The 21,324-nt window shown below is 38.2% G+C and overlaps 1 protein-coding gene across 5 annotated transcripts in view; it reads right to left on the bottom strand.

The window, feature by feature from the left end:
- The window catches only part of GRIP1 (glutamate receptor interacting protein 1), a 211,918-nt gene that overhangs the window by 88,545 nt on the left and 102,049 nt on the right, over positions 1–21,324 (bottom strand). For all 5 annotated transcript variants that reach the window (XM_058804736.1, XM_058804740.1, XM_058804741.1 and 2 more), the window contains exon 2: positions 12,554–12,634. In XM_058804736.1, coding sequence (XP_058660719.1) covers positions 12,554–12,634 — 81 coding nt within the window. The remainder of the gene's footprint in view (positions 1–12,553; positions 12,635–21,324) is intronic.

Below are 21,324 nucleotides of genomic sequence, written 5' to 3'. Positions count from 1 at the left end.
TAGATATAGGATCAACAATCCTATCAACAAATAAAATGTTCTAGTCTCTACTCCAATTTTATACACAGAGAAAACTGGGACTATAAAATGTATTTGCAACTTGTCAAAAATACTTCAATTTCCCCCATACTCTTAACACAGGCCATGGAAAGCACATCTTACCACACATTATAATCATATCCAGCTATCATCCTCACTGGCTAGCACTTAAACTAGACTGACTTAAACAGCTTTCCTGTTATTTTCTGTGGTGTTTGATTAAGTAAGTCAAGCTTTGAGATTGGACATTCCCACCCAGTATATGCTCTCTATTGCACCATTACCTTTGGTTACTGGCTAAGGAAAAAGCCCTTGGCTTTTAATGGCTTCCTCAGTTACATACCATCCTTATCATAAAATTGCAAAAGTTCCTTACTAGGTATCTGGGTTTGTAGCTAAAAATTTGTAATGACTTTCAAATATATTTGCTAAACTTTCAATTTCAGAAATAAATCTGAAATCTTTCTGAACAAGAACACTTTTAGTCCAATGTGAATATGTTAACAACAAGTTATTTAGAAATTATTACCTGTACTGTAACATTTTTATTCTTGATCGATTTGATCCATTTTGTTGCAGTCTTGATATAATGGCATGATTTCCCTGTATGACCTCTATCAATTTTTACTTCTCACTTTCCTCTACAGAAGCAATATTTTGGGGTTCAAGAGTCACATTGTGTTATCAGGTATGATCACTCATCATTTGGCAGTGATATCTAAAATTCAGCTCTAACACGTCTCATTTGTCTATGACATTGTGTCTTTAGTATCTCAAAGGTCAGTGCTCCTTTTCCATATCATTTATCCAACAAGTACTCAGGGTCACAGTGTCATCTAATATAGGAGGAAGGTCTTGGCAGAATCTTGTCTCACATTTAACTATGAAGCTGGGCTCATTTTGCTCCACCAATAAAATCAATTAGCATTGAAGACTGACATTTGTTCCTGCTTGGATTGATGTTCACAGTGTCCTTCTACCAATGTTTTCTGTGAATAAGAGCAATGAAATCTCCTAACTTTGGCCTTGTTGCTCCTTGTTGCAATTTTCCCCTATTAAAATACTCCTTGTTTTGCTTTCTTGTTCTCTTTTCAGCTTGGTAATAAGATTGACTTTACTGAAGAGCCTTCTTTATGTGTTTATTCACATAACATCAGTGGATTCCCCAAGCTACACAGACATAAAGTGTCACAGATAACTGCAATTTGGACAAGGATAATAAATAAAAAAAGACTATCTGCATCCTCCTAGCCTGCATATCACCTACAAACTTTTATAAGTACCTTGTTCTACCAATGTAAAAGATGTGAATGGATGTGTGCACCTATATATAAAAAACCCCAACAGGTTCCCAGTAAATTAATTACAAAATTAAAGTTGCCAAAAAGTTATTTGGGAACCCTCCCAGGTGATCAAACCTCTCACTGGCCAGAATAATTAATAGAAACCATGACTGTATAAAGAAAACAGCTTAACAGAGCAGTACTTAGTACACCTTTCTGTTAGTGGAGTAGTGACTGTCACTCAGATGCTCTTTCTCCTTCTTTTGACACAATTCCCCAATATTATTAGTAACAAAAGAGAGGACAGGAAAGTCATGAAAGAGTTTTCACAATAGTTAAAGGAAAATTCCACGGAGGAACGACACCTGAAACACAACTTGATTACTTTAACAAAGGGAAGGTTAAATAGTGATTTCAGAGTGAAGTGCCTATAAAGGATGAGGTGAATTTTGATGAAAAACAACTCTTTCTTACAAATGAGGTGAAGCTGAACCTGCGCATACTCAAACTAAAAATAAATGCAGTGAGTCTAACCACAAAGGGTTGTGATGCATTTTGCATCACTGGCAACCGTAAATAGATTGAATGTCCTTCTAAAATATAATTCAAATACAAGTTGAGATTCAAATAAATTCCAGGAAGCTGTATGTTTAGTTAAGATAGACACAAATACCTCTTTTGGCCCCAGAAATTCACAATAAATACATCGAAACTCGAACAGACAAGACCTTTGTTCTTACTACTGCGCTTTTAAATAGCAAGGAACCAAAAGCTAGTTTGCATTGATGTTATAATAAACTTCTGGTCTTCCAGATCCTGCACAAACCAAACCACTTCTTTTATTCTACACTATGAGGCATGCCATTACATCTCTGTCTGCCCCATGTACCACGGATGTGATGTGGAAGACACACGAGCACCAGAATCTCTTTTCCTCTTTTAATTTGAAGAAATGAATAGAAAGCATGAAAATGCTATAAGGCAAACAAGCAAAGAAACCTTTTCTCCATCCTCCATAAAAAATACTTTGAGCCATTTCATATTGGCAAAATGGACACAGAATTTTATAGCAACAAAAAATAATTTAAGATTTTTGCGTATAAATCAGGCTGCAAAGTGAGAATGAGCAGCTTTGATGCACTGATACAGTTGAAAAGAAGAGGCAAACTACTATCCAGCTCTGGGGTAGCATATTTTGGTGTTATCTTTGTAGATGGTATATTATTTCCTTACTATTTTCATGCCCTGAAATGATAATCACTGAAGAAATTGAAAGAGATATTAAAAAACCTCTGAACAGATGGAAATCATGCATTAAGTCTTTTAAAGAGGTATAAGAAATTATATTAGGAACATTAAAAACATCAAGTTAATTATCTATAACTATAAGATAAAAAAATTATTAAGTGCAAAAAGACTCAAGCAGGCAAATTATTAAAAAATTTTCCCAAACTTCTCAGATGAGCAAACTTCTCAGACCTTAAAGGAACAAGCCTAGATTTTGTTTGTCAGTCATATGCTTCTGTCTACAGATTCGTGCAACACAAGATTTTTGAAATAAAGCAATGCTCTTGTGAGTCAGATCAAAAACACTCCATCTAATCCTGCTCCATCTTGGAAAGAAGGAGGTTTAGGGACAGCATGAGAACCAGCCTGCTTTGCCCAGTGTGGTCCTGCCACAGTTCCTTGACATCCAGTAGTGCCACATAAGAGAGTACAATGCTCCTCAGTCTTTTCAATATTTACATATGAGACTCTTGGCAATTAGATTACTCAGTCTCTTCTGAATGCACTGACACAGTTTGAATACACAGATTTACTGCTTGCTCTTCCTCTCTAGAGATACTGGATCCATGAGTATCTACACATAATGATGCAGAAATTATTTTTGCTGTTGAATACACATTTTTCCTCCAATACTGGACTGAAAGCAGTATAGAGAAGAATTTACATAGATTTCCACTCAGAGAAAAATATATTGCCTGAAAACAATTTTAATACCTCTCCTTACTTCTGAACAGACTGGCAAACCTGAGCTTTCCTCGTGAATTTTCTCCTCATGTACTATCAGTTTTTCTGAAGACACCTCCCTTTTCTTGCCCCAAGAAATCCCATGAAAATGCAGTCATTCTTCAAGAGATTAATACTAAATTTTAGCTTCTCTGTTACCCAGAAGAACCTCTAGTAGCTGCACTAGGTTGTGTATTCCACAAGGGACAGTCAGTCTGGTTTCACAAAGTTTTACAACTTCTTGTAGACAGCAGTGATTGTTTGGATTGGCAAGTTTTATGTTCAGCCAGGAAGGGATCACCATCAATTGCACAATCCCAGGGTTACAAATCTCCTTCTGCTTTGCACCTCCTTCCATGACCTTTCAAGAATATATGGTTTTCCTCCCCCTTTCCTCACCCTCACTAGCTAGGCTCACCCAGCTAGTCCAGTGTCTCTTTCAGAGACTGTCTCCATGCTCCTATTTCAAATCTAGTCTTGACCATCTTTCTTCTTTTCCTTTTTCCCCTCTCCTCACATGTCCACTATACCCTGCCTCCTCTTCAAACTGAAACCTTTAAAGGAGAATAAATTTTTCAACAGACATAATCAACACTTTGATGAAAATGAGCAAAACCAACCACCACAAGGGTAATTTCCCTTTGTGGAGCTTAGACAGCATGCCAGAATTGTGCAGGAAAACAACTGTCCTGGAGGATGGGACCCCCAACCTCAGGAGATGCACTGATGCTTCCCAGCCTATTTTCAGGTTCCAAGCTCCATTGAAAAATCCTGTGGTATCCCAGTGACTGGAAGGAAGGCACTAGGGACTCCTGCTTCAAACTAGCACAGAGGAGTACATGCACACATGTACACACTGCAAGCACATTTGCTGAGTACACAACAATTCACTCAGAACTGCCCATCCTGCCCCTAAATGTGTATGCAACAGCTAACCTGCTGAGGCAGTTTTTTTAATGATGTTATAGATGCTATATGGTATATCATCCTATACTACAAATAGCTAAACTGATTTTTCTGGAAAAAAATGCAGCTGCAATAATTTAATACATTTTACTCTTAAAGGCTAAAGGTTAGCAAAACTATATGCAATTAAATTCAAATACACATGAATTAAGGTGTTTGGTACCATCAGCATCAAAACCTGCTCCTGGCTGTGTGAATATCAAAAATCATTTCAAGTCAGGTAAATTTTCAGATCGTGAATCAGTTGGATATTTGAAAAAGTGCACATTCCTTGTGTAGAGTATTGCCCTTAATACATTTTCTCCTTCATGGTAAAAGGAGTCAAATGAGACTGTTCTCTATTCTAATCCTTTTTCAGTAGTGAAAAACACCAGCATGTAGCAACCTGTAAAAAATATATATAAATAAATCATCAGCAATCTCAATTACGTAAGAACTCAGTGACCTTTGGTAATTTTCTACAAGAGACAGATTTCCTTCCTGTTTATCTGTGTATGAAACATGAAGTCTTGTTTTGATGAAAAGGCGGAAAGACAAGAAAGAAATCTTCAGTAATAAACATGTGAAAGCAAATTCCAAAATTTTCAATGTCAGTGGGAAGGAAAAGACATATAGCCCTGCAGCTGCTTCACAGACCATTTGGTAAACCTCCAGCAGGTTAAACAAACACACAGGGAAGCCTGTAAATGATACAGCAACTGGAGCCTCTCATCAAACATGAAAATCAGCAAATGACTTTGCAGATATAATAAACACCTCAAGTGCAGAAAAGCTTACTAGGCTGTGATCTGCATTTCACAGGTCAGAACTCTTGCTTCTGCTCAGAAATCACCCACGATCGTTACCATAATAACTGTGACTGCAGAGGTTACAGCTAATGGATTTCTAAATGCTTAAAATCTCTTCAGTGGCATTTTGTGCTGATTTTTAAAAGTAAATAGTAAAAGTAAGTGACTATGAGAAAAATGCAAATTGAGGGAAAAAAGTGCTTTTGTAGACACATACTTGAATTTCCTAACCCAGCTTTTACGGACATATGTTTTTTGTTCAAGTCTTCTGTGATGAATTCTTTTTTCTCACCATGAGAACTATGAAAAAGGTTGGGGATGATTTTCACAGGTTTTATCAAGCAAATCATGTTCTTACTCTGCAAAACCAGTTGGCCAATGAAGACTTTCACATTTTGATGGGGGATGAAGGATTAGGCAACACAGTGCTGCATCTGTGACAGCAGAGTGCTTCTGAAATCTGAGAGAAGCTGAAGTTAAAGTCAAGGCAGATTTCTTTTGACAAGGATGAAAAAAATGACTGAGGACTGCACAAGTCAGCCAACATTGCTTGAGAGGGTGGCTGCACTATAGCAAATGACGCAAGGGGGCCTGCTGATGTTAGGAGCACTCTGTCAAAAAATAACAGCATCATTTAAATCTGCAGTTTTACTCAGCAGAGGAGCCTGAAGGAATTGGACCAAGTTAACTGTGGCTTGAGAACAGCTGCTTTTGAACACTCACTGTCTTGCCAATGCCATATTAACTACCAAGGAAAACAAAACTGGCTCTGGAGCTGTGTTTGCATACAGGTAAACACGTACCCAGAGGGATGCATCATCTGTCAGTCACTGGGAACCTGGTGCAGATGTTAAGAGCTGAGCTACAGGAATAACCTGGGAGCCATCTCCCTCCTGAGCACTGTCACTTAATGGAGTTTAGATGCCAGGATCACTTCAGAAGTCTAATTTTTTTTCAATCAATGTGGATTTTTTTAGAAACCCTTTTATCTCTCCCATCTTACTTTCCAGATTTCTCACCTTTTTCTGAAATTATCTTGCAACAGAAAATTAATGCACTCCATCTATGCAGTACAGAACTTTTCCTTATTTAATTCGAGGCACAGCACACACGATCTTAAATTCAGTTACTACAATTCTATATTGGCAATTCAATGACATCATATCACATGTTCTGGCTTTAATTTAGACTGGATTCTGGAATTTTTGTTCACATACATATACACACATATACAGATATATATATAAATTCAATTACTTTCTTATTTTTTTCACAACCTCTGCTTGCTTTCTGATAGTGATTTTCTGATAGTATTTTTATTTAAACAGATATTCCCAGATGTTACAAAAGCCCAAGAATCATAGTGAAGAAAGAAGAAGGGTCTTTAAAATTCTTCGGCTTCCACCTGACCTACATTTGAGTTCATTGGTTGTGGGTAGTAGACAAACCCCTCAGGAAAGCCAGATTTGATGCAGCTTGAGACAGAATTGTGAGCATTTGCTGCACAGCAGGCTGTGGGCCAGGGAGGGGAAAAAAAGGCATACCTCTGTATTTTTGTAAACAGCTCCTCTATGTGTTCAGAGCCAAGGACAGGATGAAAACTGCCTTACTGCTTTCTAATGACATTTACATTGTGTATTTAAATATTTCAGAGCCAGAAAATTCCCAGGATGTTAACTATTGGTTTTATTACAATAATTTAGTATTTCATAGCTTCTCTTAGGAATATTTTGTGTCCTAAGCAATTACTGAGGACACTACATCATACAGCAACTACTTTTTTAGTATCAGCTCTGTAAATATTATCTTTTCAAGGCATTTTAAGCTTCTTTGATTTGCATGTGCTCCCTTCTAGCTAAGCAGTTCAAAATTCAGCCTACCCTAAAATTATGTTTGTTTAACATTTTATTTTTGCATTAAAATCCTGTTACCCAGCTCCCCCCAAACAAGGTTGCAAACCATCTTCTAACTGCAATTCCAGATCTTGAGCCACTGCAGAGGATGTGCTCAGGGCTTTACATTCACTCTATTTTCCCTCCAGTTTGATGGCTACTCTTGTTTTTGAGATCAAACACTGTACTGAAATACAAAACCTGTATTACAGCACGCTTCAAAGAGTCAGGTAGTGTGGAAAGAAAGTGCAGTATTTACACATGTACAAAGGCACTGAAAAATCTAGTCGCTTTAATTTCAGACTTTAAAGTCTTCACAATTTTCCTTCAGAGCACAGTGACCTATTTTAATAACTGACCTGTTAGTACCTCCCTGCAGCCAGGTACAAAACTTACAAATGACAAATAATAATACAAAAACTGGTTAGAGAGAAAAAGAGGCTCCTGTTGGTGGAGAAAACCTCAAAAGAATGATCTATGACATCTAGGTTTGGTCATTTCCTGCTTGTCTCTGCAAGGCTTAGCATGCACTCACACCATAAATGCAGATAATTTGCCTGCTGTCACTGTGGAGTAGGAGGTGGCTGGAATGAGGCTTGGGAAGGCTCCTGTGGGTCCCAGAGGCAGGCAGAGCTGGAGCACAAGGGTTACATGGGAGGTGAAACAACCGTGGCTTGTACAACATGGTGAGGACAAGACTCCAAGGGCCTTCTGCTGGGTGTGTGGAGCAGGACAGAAGGCAGGCAGCTTTGCCATTCTTCTGTCCCAGACAAGAGGAAAACTCCTCTCTTTGAGGAAATATTTTCTCTACTCTTTGTTATTTGGTGCCTGTTTCTTGAACAAGAATTTACTTAGGAAAGAGACAGCTCACAACTGCAATCATCCCAAGCCAAACAAAATCTCTGAATTCACAGATGATTCAAACAGCTCTCCCAGTGTTTAGTTCACACTATAGTTCTTCTGAGCCCTTGACTACTTCAGGCAACAAGACTTTACAGTCAGAAGTCTCAGACAGTGCACATGTCTAGGTTAGCAGACAGAAGAAGGAATTAGTATGGATTTTTTTTTTAATTTAATGCCAAGCAGATTGAGCAGAAATTCACTTTTCCCAAAAATGAAACACTGAGAAGCTGACACATTTCACCTCAAAATAATGTGGTATTTTAAACTATTTTTTTAGTAATGGTAAGTTTTAAGACTCAATAAAAAATATGGACTAAAAGCAAAATTAAACTTTTGTTGCAGATTCTACGAAATATTTTAATCAGTCTTAAATGTATGGTGTCTTATTCTCACTTCACAAAACAATAATTTGTATCCTTGTGTCAGGTTGCTTCGTTCCCCTCCATGCCCTCAGTTTTCAGTAAGTGAACTGAAAACAAAGAAATAGATGTATAAAGCGAACAGTTTGCACATCATTACTGTTGACTGATTTACCCATGTTGTTAAAAGAGATAAGAGGACATTGAATTTTAGTTTGGAAATCATGGGAACAGTTATTCAGCCTGTCCATATTCAGGACAGCACAGGAACATGCTTATCTCGGAGTAAATGTTAAGGTCTCCTTGACTTCAAAGTGCCTCTTTAAATGTGCCATCAGCTCTTGATGTTGTATCAGTGCCACAGGAATAGCTGATGCCCTTTTTAAAGCTCCTGCAGGAATAAGCAATCCTAGGAATGGCACCTTTGGCTCACCTGCTCCTGACCCAACACTTGCCCTTGGCCGGGCACTGCCTGGGCACACCCTCAGCAATCAGGAAACCTCAGCCCAGAACTCAAGGGAACTATGTCCATCTAAACCTAGGGACTCAGGAGGCTGGCTATCAAATACCTTCATTTTAAATTAGTGTTGTTTTCAACTGCATCTATGATTGTGACGGAAGGGTCTAACCCATGGCTTCTGAAACACATTGTTTTCATTGATGCACCTTAACACTACTGCTGACAGTTTCTTCAGGGGGGCACAATTCACTCCCTTGGCTTCTGTAAGGACACAGTAGCAATAAGGGTTCATTATGTTCTGCTTGACAGTCTAAATTTAAATATTTAGAGGGGAAAATCTGTTTGTTTCTGACTGCAAGCTGCTTCTCATGCTAGCATTACCTCAGCCTTACTTTTAAGTTAAGAAATTCTGACTGTAAAGCTAAGTAATGTTTCAAACAATCATGTATATATAACTGTAACTAAACACCTACACACATGTAAAATAAGGTCCATGTTTCAAACTGCATTATATTAATGCATATAATTTGAATTAACTATTATTTCAGCAATTCTGTAAATCCCTTTGAAAGGATCTGCTGCTTGTTGATTTTGCACCATGTGAAGACATGGTAAATATGACATGTAGTCTCATCACATGAATTATGCATTCTGCATCTCAAATAAGCAGGTTCTGCTCCAGGGAGATGCTTACTCCGTTCCTTCCTTCTGGGGATGAAAGAAATTAAACTCAGTGCACTGATCTCGCAGTATGTGCTCATTTGCCTTTAATTATAAAATTATTATTTCAACATTTTTCCCTGTAAAATAAACCAAGCCTGAGCTCCGTGTAACCTCTACAGAATTACATTACTTCTCTGTGCACTCAGTCAGTGCTCATCAATACTGCTCTTTCAATAGTTTCACATGGAAGGATAAAACCCATCTCTAGAGCTTTGCAGCTGGTATAGTAGTGTCAGGCCTCGCAGCAACAAAACCTTGCTTTTTTGATAGTTGCCAAAAGGATGGAGCAGTGAAATCCTTTAAAGTGAATTCAAATGTCATGAGAAGGAACTTTCACCAGACACAGAGAGATGCCATGATCCCATTACCAAGCTGGAAGATTTACATCTCACATCCTGTAAATCCTGAAGATTTACATCTTCACTAGTATTTTTTTTCACAGACTGTTCAAACCTGTGCAAAACTCTGCATGCAATCAATTACATTGCTAAAACCCACAAGTTTTCCCTTGGCCAATTCAATAGGCAGAGCATTCCTTGGGAATAGAACATCTGCTGTCCATGTCTTAGGAATGACAGAGCATCAAGTGGAATAGACAGCTGTACTGTCAAAGGTACTCCCTTGCTTCAAGCTTGAAAAACTAGCAGTTCAGAAATGTGATGTGTTATCAGGCATACCATCTGGGGGAATAGAAATGAATGCTTTCCATACAGGATAAGATCTCCATGTGAGGATTACTGACAGTAACTCCAGCTGACATGTTCCCATCCAGGTCCAGCAGAATTTACTGGGTTCACTGCACCACACCTTCCAATTTTAAAGCTATTTGGAGCTGACCTACATAACATCAGAAGGGTGATCCTGCTCCCGAGTAAAAGCAGCTGTTCTGCTTCTGGTCTTGTACTAATTAATGCTACTAGTTAATAGTGAACTTCCTATTGCCAAACAAAGCCGGCTAGCTGGGGTGCTTCTGCACCTCTGCCAAGACTAATCCATAATGTGAATAAAAGGCTCACACACAAGTGAGAATAGAAGCTATTTACAAGGTGCTATCTCACATACAAAACATGGTGTCAAGTGATATAAATGTTTATAGGTTATTTTCAGAAACTTCAGTCAACTCCTAAATGTTCAAGTTAATTCTCAAAGTAATGCTTAGTTTTGCAACACCTTTTGTGTATGTAAACCCACAACATTCATTGTGTTACAATGAGAATTTGCTAAGGCATGAAGAATTTTAATTACAATTTTTAAAAATATCCAACCAGCTCAATCTAGTTTATCCTTTGGGCTCCTAAGGTCTAGAGATGGAGTAAGTAATTCAGATAATGTCATCACTATATTAAAAGGTGAAGAATATACACAAGCACAGATCAGCTGTTTTCAGAACACCTGAAGTACAGCAAAGCACTTCTCACTGAACACTTGTATTATCTCTCTGAATAAACTGTGACTTATGCAAAGCACGAAGTAAAAATTTATCTGCAATGCTCTCAAGAACTCCAGAATGCACATCAATATTGCAAAAAAATCAAAATAAATGGTCATTACTCAAAATAAATGGTCATTAGTCATGATGACTATTACTCAACACCTGAAATTCCTAATCTTATCAGCTGCTCTGAATAAAAATTGTACCAGTACATTTTCATCAAACTTTCTTTTTAAAGAACACAAGTGAAAATCGTCATGAGTTCTCAAAATGTCATATGAAACCACAAACTTCAGCCTGTTCCCAGACCTTAGCTTAAGTGTTTTATAAATACAGTAATGATACTATAAATGATAACTACTAATGACACTATAAACTATAACTACTAAGATCACAGCAAAAAACCCCAAAAGGTTGAATACTTTCAAGGCCATAAATATTACTGACCTATGAGCTACAGCATTACCTGAAAAGTACCCTATAGAGGTCGTCATTCACCCTGAAGAACAATGAATATTGATTTATATTGACTTGAATAAAAAAAGACCTGGTTGATGTTTGTATAATTAAATATTTTCTTAGAAGAATAACTGCACACTGGATGCTGTACTTGTGTCTTTTCACAATGGTTATGATCTTCACGATTCTACCATAAAAATAACAATTTTTAAATCACTATGGTGTTTCCAAGAATGAATATGAATGTTCATTATAAGCAATACTAAATAAGGCAGCGTGCTCTCTCTCACACATCGAAACATGCACAAAAACCATCCACAAAATGTGCTTTAGCTGCTCCCTATAGCTGTTGGGATGAAATCTCAGCCTAGCAGTGGCAAAGGTCTGAGCTCCATCCCCCATCCACAGACTCTCTGTGGGTTGTGTGTCTTTGTTCAATAATAAAGCCACTTAGCACAGGCAATATTAACCATTAGAGGGTGGGTGACAGGACCTCACAGCTCTGATTTCTATTGCAATGCATCTTCCCTTCGAGTCAGAGGTTGCTGTGCTTGAGGTGAGAACGGCAACATCAATAATTCCACCTGAGTGCACCCTTGGTCAGCGTTCATTTGTTTTCATTAAAAGGTCTCTAAAATATTACTTGAGGTGAAAATCCCTTTAGATTGCTGCATAATATGTATGTCAAACTTGGACGTACATCAGACTTATCTGAAGGAATTAGAAGAGACACAGGTTGAAAGATCACTTATTTTAACTAACCATTGATCTAATGGTCCAGCTTTGTGTGATGCAATGACACAAAAGACAAGGATGGACAAGTGATTCTGCACATGGCAGAAAATCACATGAAGACAAGAACTCTGGCAGAGCATTTCTCTGTTAGACTTCTGAGCCTGGCTGATGAGTAGTGGAAAATATGAGCCCATCTCCCTCTATTATTGAAACCAGATAGGAAAGAACAGATTTCAGAGGGCCTGAAAATATATGAGCCTCTGATGAAAAGGTGGTTGTGCTCAGTGTCTCAAATCTGCTGTGAAAGACAGAGATACAGGGATGTTCTTCACAGCAAAAGCTTGAGGCAACCTAACTAGAAACTTCTTACAGCTCTCTTGCCTTTTAAAGTTGCTCAATAGCAACTGCAATACATTTGCCTTTTATAACTAGCTGAATTTTGATTAGTGTTACCTTGCTGATCAAAACCAAGTTAGGTGTTACAAAAAGCGAAGCAAATCTTACCTGGAATACTCTGTCTCCTCACAGACAGTGCTCCATCAGGTGCCTTTGCCTGGTTTGCAGATTTTGTGTAAGGACTCTCATCTAAACAGAAACAAGCAACACCTCCAGTTACTGTTAAATATAATGTTAAAACCAACATTTTTTTATCCAGGTACTGTATGAACTAGCAGAGCAGATCAGAAGAGATGCTGTGAGCCAGATGAGGATGGGTATTTCTAAATGCTGATTCAATGCTCAATGTCATGTTTAGCCTTGGTGACAAAGGCTCTGAATAGGAGAGCTGAAAAGGATGCGCTAAAATTCAGATTGGAGGTAACACATTGATGACAGGCCTGATATACAAAAGCTTTTTCAGGTTTAACATACTGATAGAAATTGCCCTTTTCTCATGTTTAGAAACTTCGTGTGTCAAAGACTTGAATGACAGAGGCACTGTCCCTGTTCAGGAGTAAAAGGCTTCTAGGAGCTTTTGAATATTCTGGCTGGGAAGATGCACTCCTTTTCCTTTAGGATCTGTCAGTGGGTGATTCCTTTTCCTTTGTAACAAATGATTGGAGAAAACATCAGAAAGCTGTTGCCAAACAGGCCAGGCACATTTGTGCCTCAAGAACAGCCCTGTACCTGTCTGTGTCTAAATAGGAAGCTATGTGGAACATGTACTGATCAACTTCAGTGCATCAAAGACCACTAATGGTGGGATGAGCAGATGAGTCACCAATTAGAGACAGCATTAGGCAGAAAGTGAGTCACTTCTGCATCCCTCTTAAGAGAAGAATGATGGTAAGGAAAAAAAATCAACTATATTGTAGCTTTGAAAAGGACAAGCTATATGTGCAGGAAAGAAATATGAATAAAAGAAGAAACAGTATATGCATTTTATCATTTCAATCAAAAGAAAGGACTCAGAAGAAATAAGGCTTCTGCCTTGCCCTCCCATAATTGAGTGCTCAAAGACTTTGAAGCGTCACAAATCTTTCTGTTTGCATATTTTGCCTCAGATTGCAAATGACTGATGCATTTATAGCATGTGCATGAATACATGCTTAAATACCGATCAATGAGTAGAGGAATCAAAGACTACACTATCTGTTATAGCATCCTCAGATCAAACAGAACCATATAAACTTTTTCTGGAGAACCATCTTTTCAGCTGACACTCTTGACAGTATAATCCTTCTTTGCTGATTGCACTCTTTACATCTGGCGAGGTCTCAAACTGCTTTGGAAACTTGCATCAAAGACAGCAGTCCATTTTTATACCAGTGAGATAAGGGTTTGGTCAGCATAATTTAATTTAAAATCAGGTCTCAAAGAAGTGACTGAAAGAGCTGGTTATCCTTTAGAACCAGAACTTCTGTAATGAAGTCTGCTACTGTTAGGCAGTTACAACAACAAAAAACTTGAATTAGTAAAAAAGGGAAAAAAAAGAGAAAAGCAAAATAATTATTTATAGCCATGAACCTTGATGAAAATACAGCAACTAGTGAAGAACATGTATTGGTAAAACAGCACAACAGCCAATATAATTGTGTTTTCTACAGTAAAATGAACTGCAATTGTTTTAGGACTACAATGTTACAAGTGGAAGACTAACAGGCTTGATTATGTTACATGCTAGTACAAACACCAAGAAAATAAAGCTGCCAACTACAGGAAATAGAGAAGCATGGAAAAAATAATAACATGGATCTAGGTACATAATTTAAGAAAAAGATATGTAAAGCCTTATCCTTCCATTTGAGGTAAGTTGATAAGCGAATATTATTGCATATGTAGAACACACACCCCCTCATTAAAGGAAAAAAAATACAGTATGACTGAACCAAAGCTTCTGAAAGAAGCAGCATTTATCTTTTTTTCTTTCACAGAAGAAGCACCACTGAGCTTGAACTCAAGGCAGAAGACAAAGAAACTGAACATGTGGCTTAGATGTCCCATCCATTACTACTTAGTTGCACTTGCTGAACATGACAGCAGATAGTGTGAGGCATATACATTTTTCTATTAAAAAGTGGGCAGAAAACATAATACAATTTCTCCATAACTGATGGATAGTGATGACTTCTGGGCTCTATTTGACCGTATGCTCTTCCTAGGAAAAACCTATCCATTTACAGAACAAAACAGTCCTCTCCAAGTCAGACTTCTTACATGCAAATTATTGTCATCAGATCAAGGGAGAGGAAAAAAGGAAAGAAGAATTTTCACAACTAGACTTTTTCCACGGAATCTTTGTCATGGAGCAAATGTCAACTCTCATGCTGGAAGATTTTCCCAATATTGCACTGGACTATGAGTAGTTGTGGTTATTCTGAGTTCAGAACTCAGGACAAGTCTGCAAATCTTTCTGGTTACCAACACCAACGAGGGGAGGGGACTGCACATTCAAATACTTACCAGGGAGCCTGAGCAAAAATGTTTTCTACATAATAACTGGCAGATGTGAAAGTAACTAAGACTGCACAGGTAAGATAGTATTTTAATTTAAGCCTATTATAACTGAAAGCTTGTATGGGGTGGGTACTGCAGGCATGAAATTGCATTACATTTCTTAATCAGCTCAAAGATTCTTGTAGCAAAACAAAGGGATCAAAAAGTTTCTTCACAAACTTCTGAAACCCCATAAATGCAAAATATACCCTATTATTACTGGGAAAGAACAGAGAGCCATTGTGGAACGCAAGCTGTTCTCAGAACTTGAAAGAATCTTCTTCCAATGCCCTTTTAACAGTAAAATCAGACTGAAACATAACTAGAAATAGGTACAAAGGACTCCATGAAACCAAGGACAACAAACACAACCAACTGTACAAAGAGTTCCTATTGAGTCTTTCTGAGATACTTAACTGAGACAGGAAAGCAAAATAAAGATCAGACAAATGCTTCTTTAGTGTGATAAAGATCACCCTAAAGAAGCTAGAAAGACAAGGAAGTCCTGAGAGCCCTGAAATGTCACACACCATTCATGGTGCCCCAAATGAAAAAATCTGTTTATACGTACTAACAAAGTTGCATGAGCAGCCACAAGAATTTATCATCAAATTAAAATTTCTGGATACATTCATCCACTCTGTAGTTGGCAGGGAGGGTCTTAAAAATGCAAAAATGTCTAATGACAGCACTGCCTAGGGGGATTTGTCAGAGAGTTTTGTATTACCAGCAATGATAGACTTGGAGATCAAAATCAATTCAGCAAGCCAACACACAGAAAAAGCAAAGGAGCAAAAGGATATGAAGCTTTTCCCCCCCAGACAGGAGTTAATTCAGTATTAGGAACAGCTGTGATATATTTTAAGATGCCACACATACAAAGTAGAGGGAGAAACAGGCTAGATTCAGAAAGATAAATCTCACCTGTTTACACCCCTAAGAGTAGCATATCATCAGCAGACCATAAGGAATCACAGGCCAAAGTGCACTGCCCCAAAGCACAGAAATGCCTTCACCTGGACACACAGCTGCAAACCCTGCCACTCAGCACAGATTCTTATCTGCTTCTGAAGGAATGCTCCACAGGTGGCCACATTCCCTACCAGCTTAGCTACACCCATCCACTTGTGCAGATGCTTTTATACACCACTGGCTTTTTTTCTTCTCATAATTCCCTCTGGCTAAAAAATCAGAGTAAACAATTTCAGCTAGTCAGTAGGTCATACAAAGGGGTCGCTGTGCCAGCTGATCTCTTCACTCAGTGACTACTGGAAACCAACCCTCTTACACTGTTAAGAGGCAGGAGTCATTTCCACCAAATTCACACTTTGCATGTTTCTTACAGTTGTAAATGTACAATAGTGAAAATGTACACTGTGATAACTCACTCCTTCTTGGCAGAACACAAATGATAATCTCAGAGGTGACACCTTGCAGATTATTTGGATTCTTAACCAGCAAAGCAAAACTACATTTATGTCTTCTCCTTTTGCTTGTCCTCATGAAACAGTCCTGAACACCAGTAACAGGAGCTTACACATCATCCTTCCAAAGCCCTGTATACCATTAAAGACTACAAAGCTAATAATCAAGTGGACAGGCAAGTACTCCTGCTGTTTACAGCTATTACTATCGGTTTATTGCCTTTTGCTTGTGTGGTAAACAAACAGCTTTTTTTGCACTTTCCTTCCTATTTTTAACCTGATGGCATCTCTATCCTGTAACAGAATGATTCATTCTTTGAGTTAGGGACCATGCTGTGACCCATTTATATCATTCTGCATTGCTTTTAATATACAGGTGTGGGGCATCTGTCCAAGTTTAATGTCTCTAAAGACAGTAAGAAAGAACAGTAATGTAACTCCAGAAGGATTACACATGAGGCAATGTGTACAGATACATATTTGAAGTGCCTAGGATGGTGTCAGCAAAATGACCATATGAAATCATTAGATATTTGCTGTATTTAGTTTAATATCCTTTGAAGGATACCAACTGGGGGCACATAAGAGGGAATAAAAGGAAGGCCTAAAGACACTTCCTCAACAGCCAAGTCTAGACATTCAACGTTTCAGGCAGTTTATGGCCACTGAAGCATTCTCATGTCTCTCCTGGGGGCTGTGGAAGCTATTGACACAAGATGTTGTTTACACATGTGGTAAAGGCTAAGGGCAGTCTCTCCTTCCAGTCTTCAGAAGTGGTTAGAGGACATTTCCTTCACTGCTGCCACACACGTCCCTGTGATAACTGCTGAAAACAGTAAATGTGTCCAAATCCTGGGCAGCACCAGGTGGCCCAGAAAGTGACTAAGCACAGCTACATCATGTTTCATACAAAGGGGAAGCTTCTTCCCACCCCACTGGGAACAGCTCCTGAACAACTCTGTGACTGTCACTTTGCCCCTCCTACATGGAGAGGAAAGGTGAAGATGCTTCACTTGTTCTCAGCTCTATGTCACCATTTGTACCTGCTTTTCTACTGCAAAACCTGCATTAGAGGGAGCAGGGGAATAATGTGGCATCAAATTTGTACATGAAATTTCAAACACGGGAATTTTCTAATATTTAGGAGCTTGAAAGCTGTACTAAATTTTTCCAACAGTAGATGCGAAAACATTATGAGGGAAAACAGAGTTTCCATCTTTCAGTTCTTCATTTTCTATTCTTTGATGGCTTTACTTATGTCTCACCACAGAACAAGCCATTATTTGGGCAAGGAAAAACTGAATTTAAATTATTTTAGAGCTTAACCATCTAGGTCCCAAGTAGATTTCACAACCCAAACAAGTGAAATCTGATGTGTTCTCAAATGTTCCCCACTGTGAAGAATCTTCAACAGAGTCCCAAGACTCCTCAAAGAAGCACATTACATTTTCAGCTGGCTCCAGCTGTCTCACTACAGGAGTAAGATCAACTTTGTGTGTTGCTGTTAGCACTGCCTGGGACAGCATGCACCTCAGACAAGCAGAGAATCTCATATCTGTACAGAGACTGGCAACACCACAAACTCAACAGGATCGGCTGCAACTGAGAGAACATCCCCAAGATTAGTTCTTCAAAAATTGAAAGCACCAGAGCCCCAGTTGTTACTTCACACATTCCTAGATCTGCAATATTCCATTCACTGAAATTCATTGCTCCTTAATTTTATAATGAAGAGTACTTTTTCACTAAAAACAATGAATTTTTATGAATCCTGTCAGTACAGCACAAAGTAGGTTCTCATACCTCCTATATCTGAAACTTCCCTTGAATTTTATCTTTAAATGGCATAAACATTATCTAAAAGCATATTTTCTTTGCACAACATCATACCAGTGACAGCAAATTCTGAGCTACAGCATTCTTCATTATCTTCAATGCTTGCAGCTAGAAGCTTTTACAGATAAAAATAAACTTGTATCCATTGATGCCTGTGGTTTATAGAATCTCTGAAGTTGTGGAAGACTTAGAAAGAGTTATGAAAAACTTTTAGGATCATTCCTGCAGCAACTGACTCTCTTCTAAACTCAGACCTTTCTGTTAAAGATCTCTCCTGTGAGAAAGCTGAAATGCTGTTTGGAGCAGGGACTTGAAGCCCAGTCTCACATTCGCAGAGAGTACCCAAACTCCCAGCTAGATAATCATTTTGTCTTGCTACCTCACTCTGACAAAAGTAAATAGAAGATATCTCAGAGAATGTATTTTTCCTGGAAAGTAGCATGTTTTTGTAAGATTTCCTTTTAAATTATGCAGAAGTCTACAGCAAAACTAACATCCTGGAACATTCATGGTTACTACAATGTCACTACAGCTGTGTCAGAGCATAGGGGACTATAAATTGTTGAAAAAAAGATAAAATTATCTTAGTCTTTTTCACCAGATGTAGAATGTACAGATTTTGAATGTATATGATTCAGGAAACAACAGAATATCAACAATTTGCTTTTCTCATATGCTAACCCTTTCAGATGTGTTATGGGAGCTCCAACCATGAAATAAAGCATTAATTTCTCCTACTGGCATAGAGGAATAATAATTTTTCAAGTTCATTTTAGAGCTGTGGCTTCAGTCACTTCCTATGAGAATTGATTTTTTGAAATGGCAATGCTGCTCTTCAAAGTAGCGCTCAGATATATCTAAAATTTTTTAAGCATTGCATGTAAAGTAGCCATTAATGGCCTAGGCTCCAAGTAGGACAAATATGGATGTATTTATTCTTCATCTCTTCTTATCAAATTGTGTGCTCAGTGCTCTCGAGAGCAGTCTTTGTTAAGAAAACATAGGGTTTCAAATGCTTCCATAAGTAACATTTGTTGGTGTGTGTGACATGAAAAAATTATGAGAAGAAAGAGTTAGAATAGCTCCTCTGGTAATTTTCTTTTCCACATTTAGCAGACATGTCTCTGGTTTTCTCAGAAACTTAATTTTAACAGTTATACTACCAATGAATAACTGTGTTGTCTCTCTAAAGTGAAAATTTATTCAATTTTATTATACTTTATGTAAATTTAATTCTCTTTTTTTCTGAATTATATGGTTACTTATTACAGTAGCAGCTCAGTTTTAATCTAGAAGCAAGAGAAGTAGAGTACTGTAATTATGCATAACTGTGAATCCATTTCATATTGATACTTACAATACCTCAGCAAGCTTGACTGTTTGAAAAATGATCTGAATATCCTCCAAGTTTGCTTGTGCAAAGTTAATTTCCTATGCCTGCGCTTAGGCACCTGAATTGAAATGCTTGGTTTTCTAAATGAATAAGTATGCTGATCTCCTCTCAAAGCTATTTTGCTCATGAAAATTCAGAACTTTCCAAGACCATTTAAAACATGCAGGATCTGCAGAAAGCTCAAAAATGTGTCTCGAGAGATATTAGCATATGGTGAAATTCACTTCAGTGGATTATCTAATAAAGAAGTAATCCTATTTAAATCATACTCCAACCACAAACTACTTCGAATCTGATAAATATGTCTTTTTGTTTATACAGCATCAAGCATTAAGCACAAATGCCATAAACCAGAATCATCACTGAATTGTTACATAATTTGAAAATTCAACTTGAGTTTCACTTTATTGTCTTGAGCTGCTGTTTATTGTTTATGGAAATAATACAGGCATCACATAAGTGATATCTGTGAGGATTACCCAGAACAGCTAGAAATTGAAGAGGCTGGTGCATGAAAAAGCTTGAAGGAACTGGGGATGTAAACTATTTTCCTTTCTGCAACAGTCTTGTGATTTTTCTGTACTTCTGCAGAAAACCTTATCCTAGAGAATGGGGCTATAAACCTCTCCATGTAAAAGGAAATTCCTAAGTGACACAGATATCACTGACAAGAAGCATTTCCAGATATTCATGCTTCAATTTTATTCTGAACACCCTGGTCCATAGGAAGTTTTTGTTGTCCTTCTTGCACCTGTGTAGCTCTGATGTACTGCTGCATGCTGGCATTGTATGAAAGTGCCATTCATTAGCTTTTGGGGGAAAAATGTATTGAAAACTGTTTTCTTTACAAAGTTCTAAAAATTACTAAGTTCAATACCTTTAACACTGGTAAATGCTAAATCAGCATCCCTCAAGAATATTTGAGTATAAATTCCACACTTCATGGAAAAACACTTTTATGAATAGCTATTAACTTTAAAAATGCATCAATTAACTTAGCATTATCTTGAATTCTCTGCCCTGGGTTCAGCTACCCATTCCCAGATAGGCTGGGGAGACAGTGGTAGCTGATAGGGAGAAAAGGGGCCAAGCCACATCCCGTGGTTCCTGGACCATGCCTGAAGCTACACCACCACGCCACTGACTGCTGTGGCTGCCCACCACTGTGCCTCCTTTGGACAAAAGGCAATTGCTTCCTGGCCAACAGCATTCCACCGTAAGGAATGTACTACACTGTACCACAATGTGTGCTATGGTCTGTTGTTACATTTGTGGTTAAAATGCAACAGCAGAAATATATACTGTTCATCTGAGTTCTGCACCTCTACAGCCATGGCTTTGTGCATCAGCTGTGCCTGTGCTCTTTCAGCCCAGTCTTAGGTTTTCCCTACAGTCTGACTGCTTGAAAGTTAGGAAGTAGAAGAGAGGAAGAGACATACCATCTTCTGTGAGTGCAGAGCACAACACAAAGCAGATCAGGACCATGTGCCCAGGTTGCTGACATTACAGCTGGTAGGGACTGGGGGAAGAGAGGATGTCAGCTAGGAACTTCTCCACTGCATTACAGGAAAAGCAGAAGCTAGCTTCATGTGTGCAGGGGGAAGCCAGTGATACAGGTTAATAGCTGAGTCAGTGAGACTAATTCAAGTTGCAGAAAAATACGTGAAACATGTTAAACTGCTTAGAAA

This window comes from Ammospiza caudacuta, chromosome 5, assembly GCF_027887145.1.
Source record: "Ammospiza caudacuta isolate bAmmCau1 chromosome 5, bAmmCau1.pri, whole genome shotgun sequence".
NCBI lineage: Eukaryota > Metazoa > Chordata > Aves > Passeriformes > Passerellidae > Ammospiza > Ammospiza caudacuta.
The sequence above is the reverse complement of the archived record's forward strand: the minus strand, read 5'-3'. Positions and strand labels throughout refer to the sequence as shown.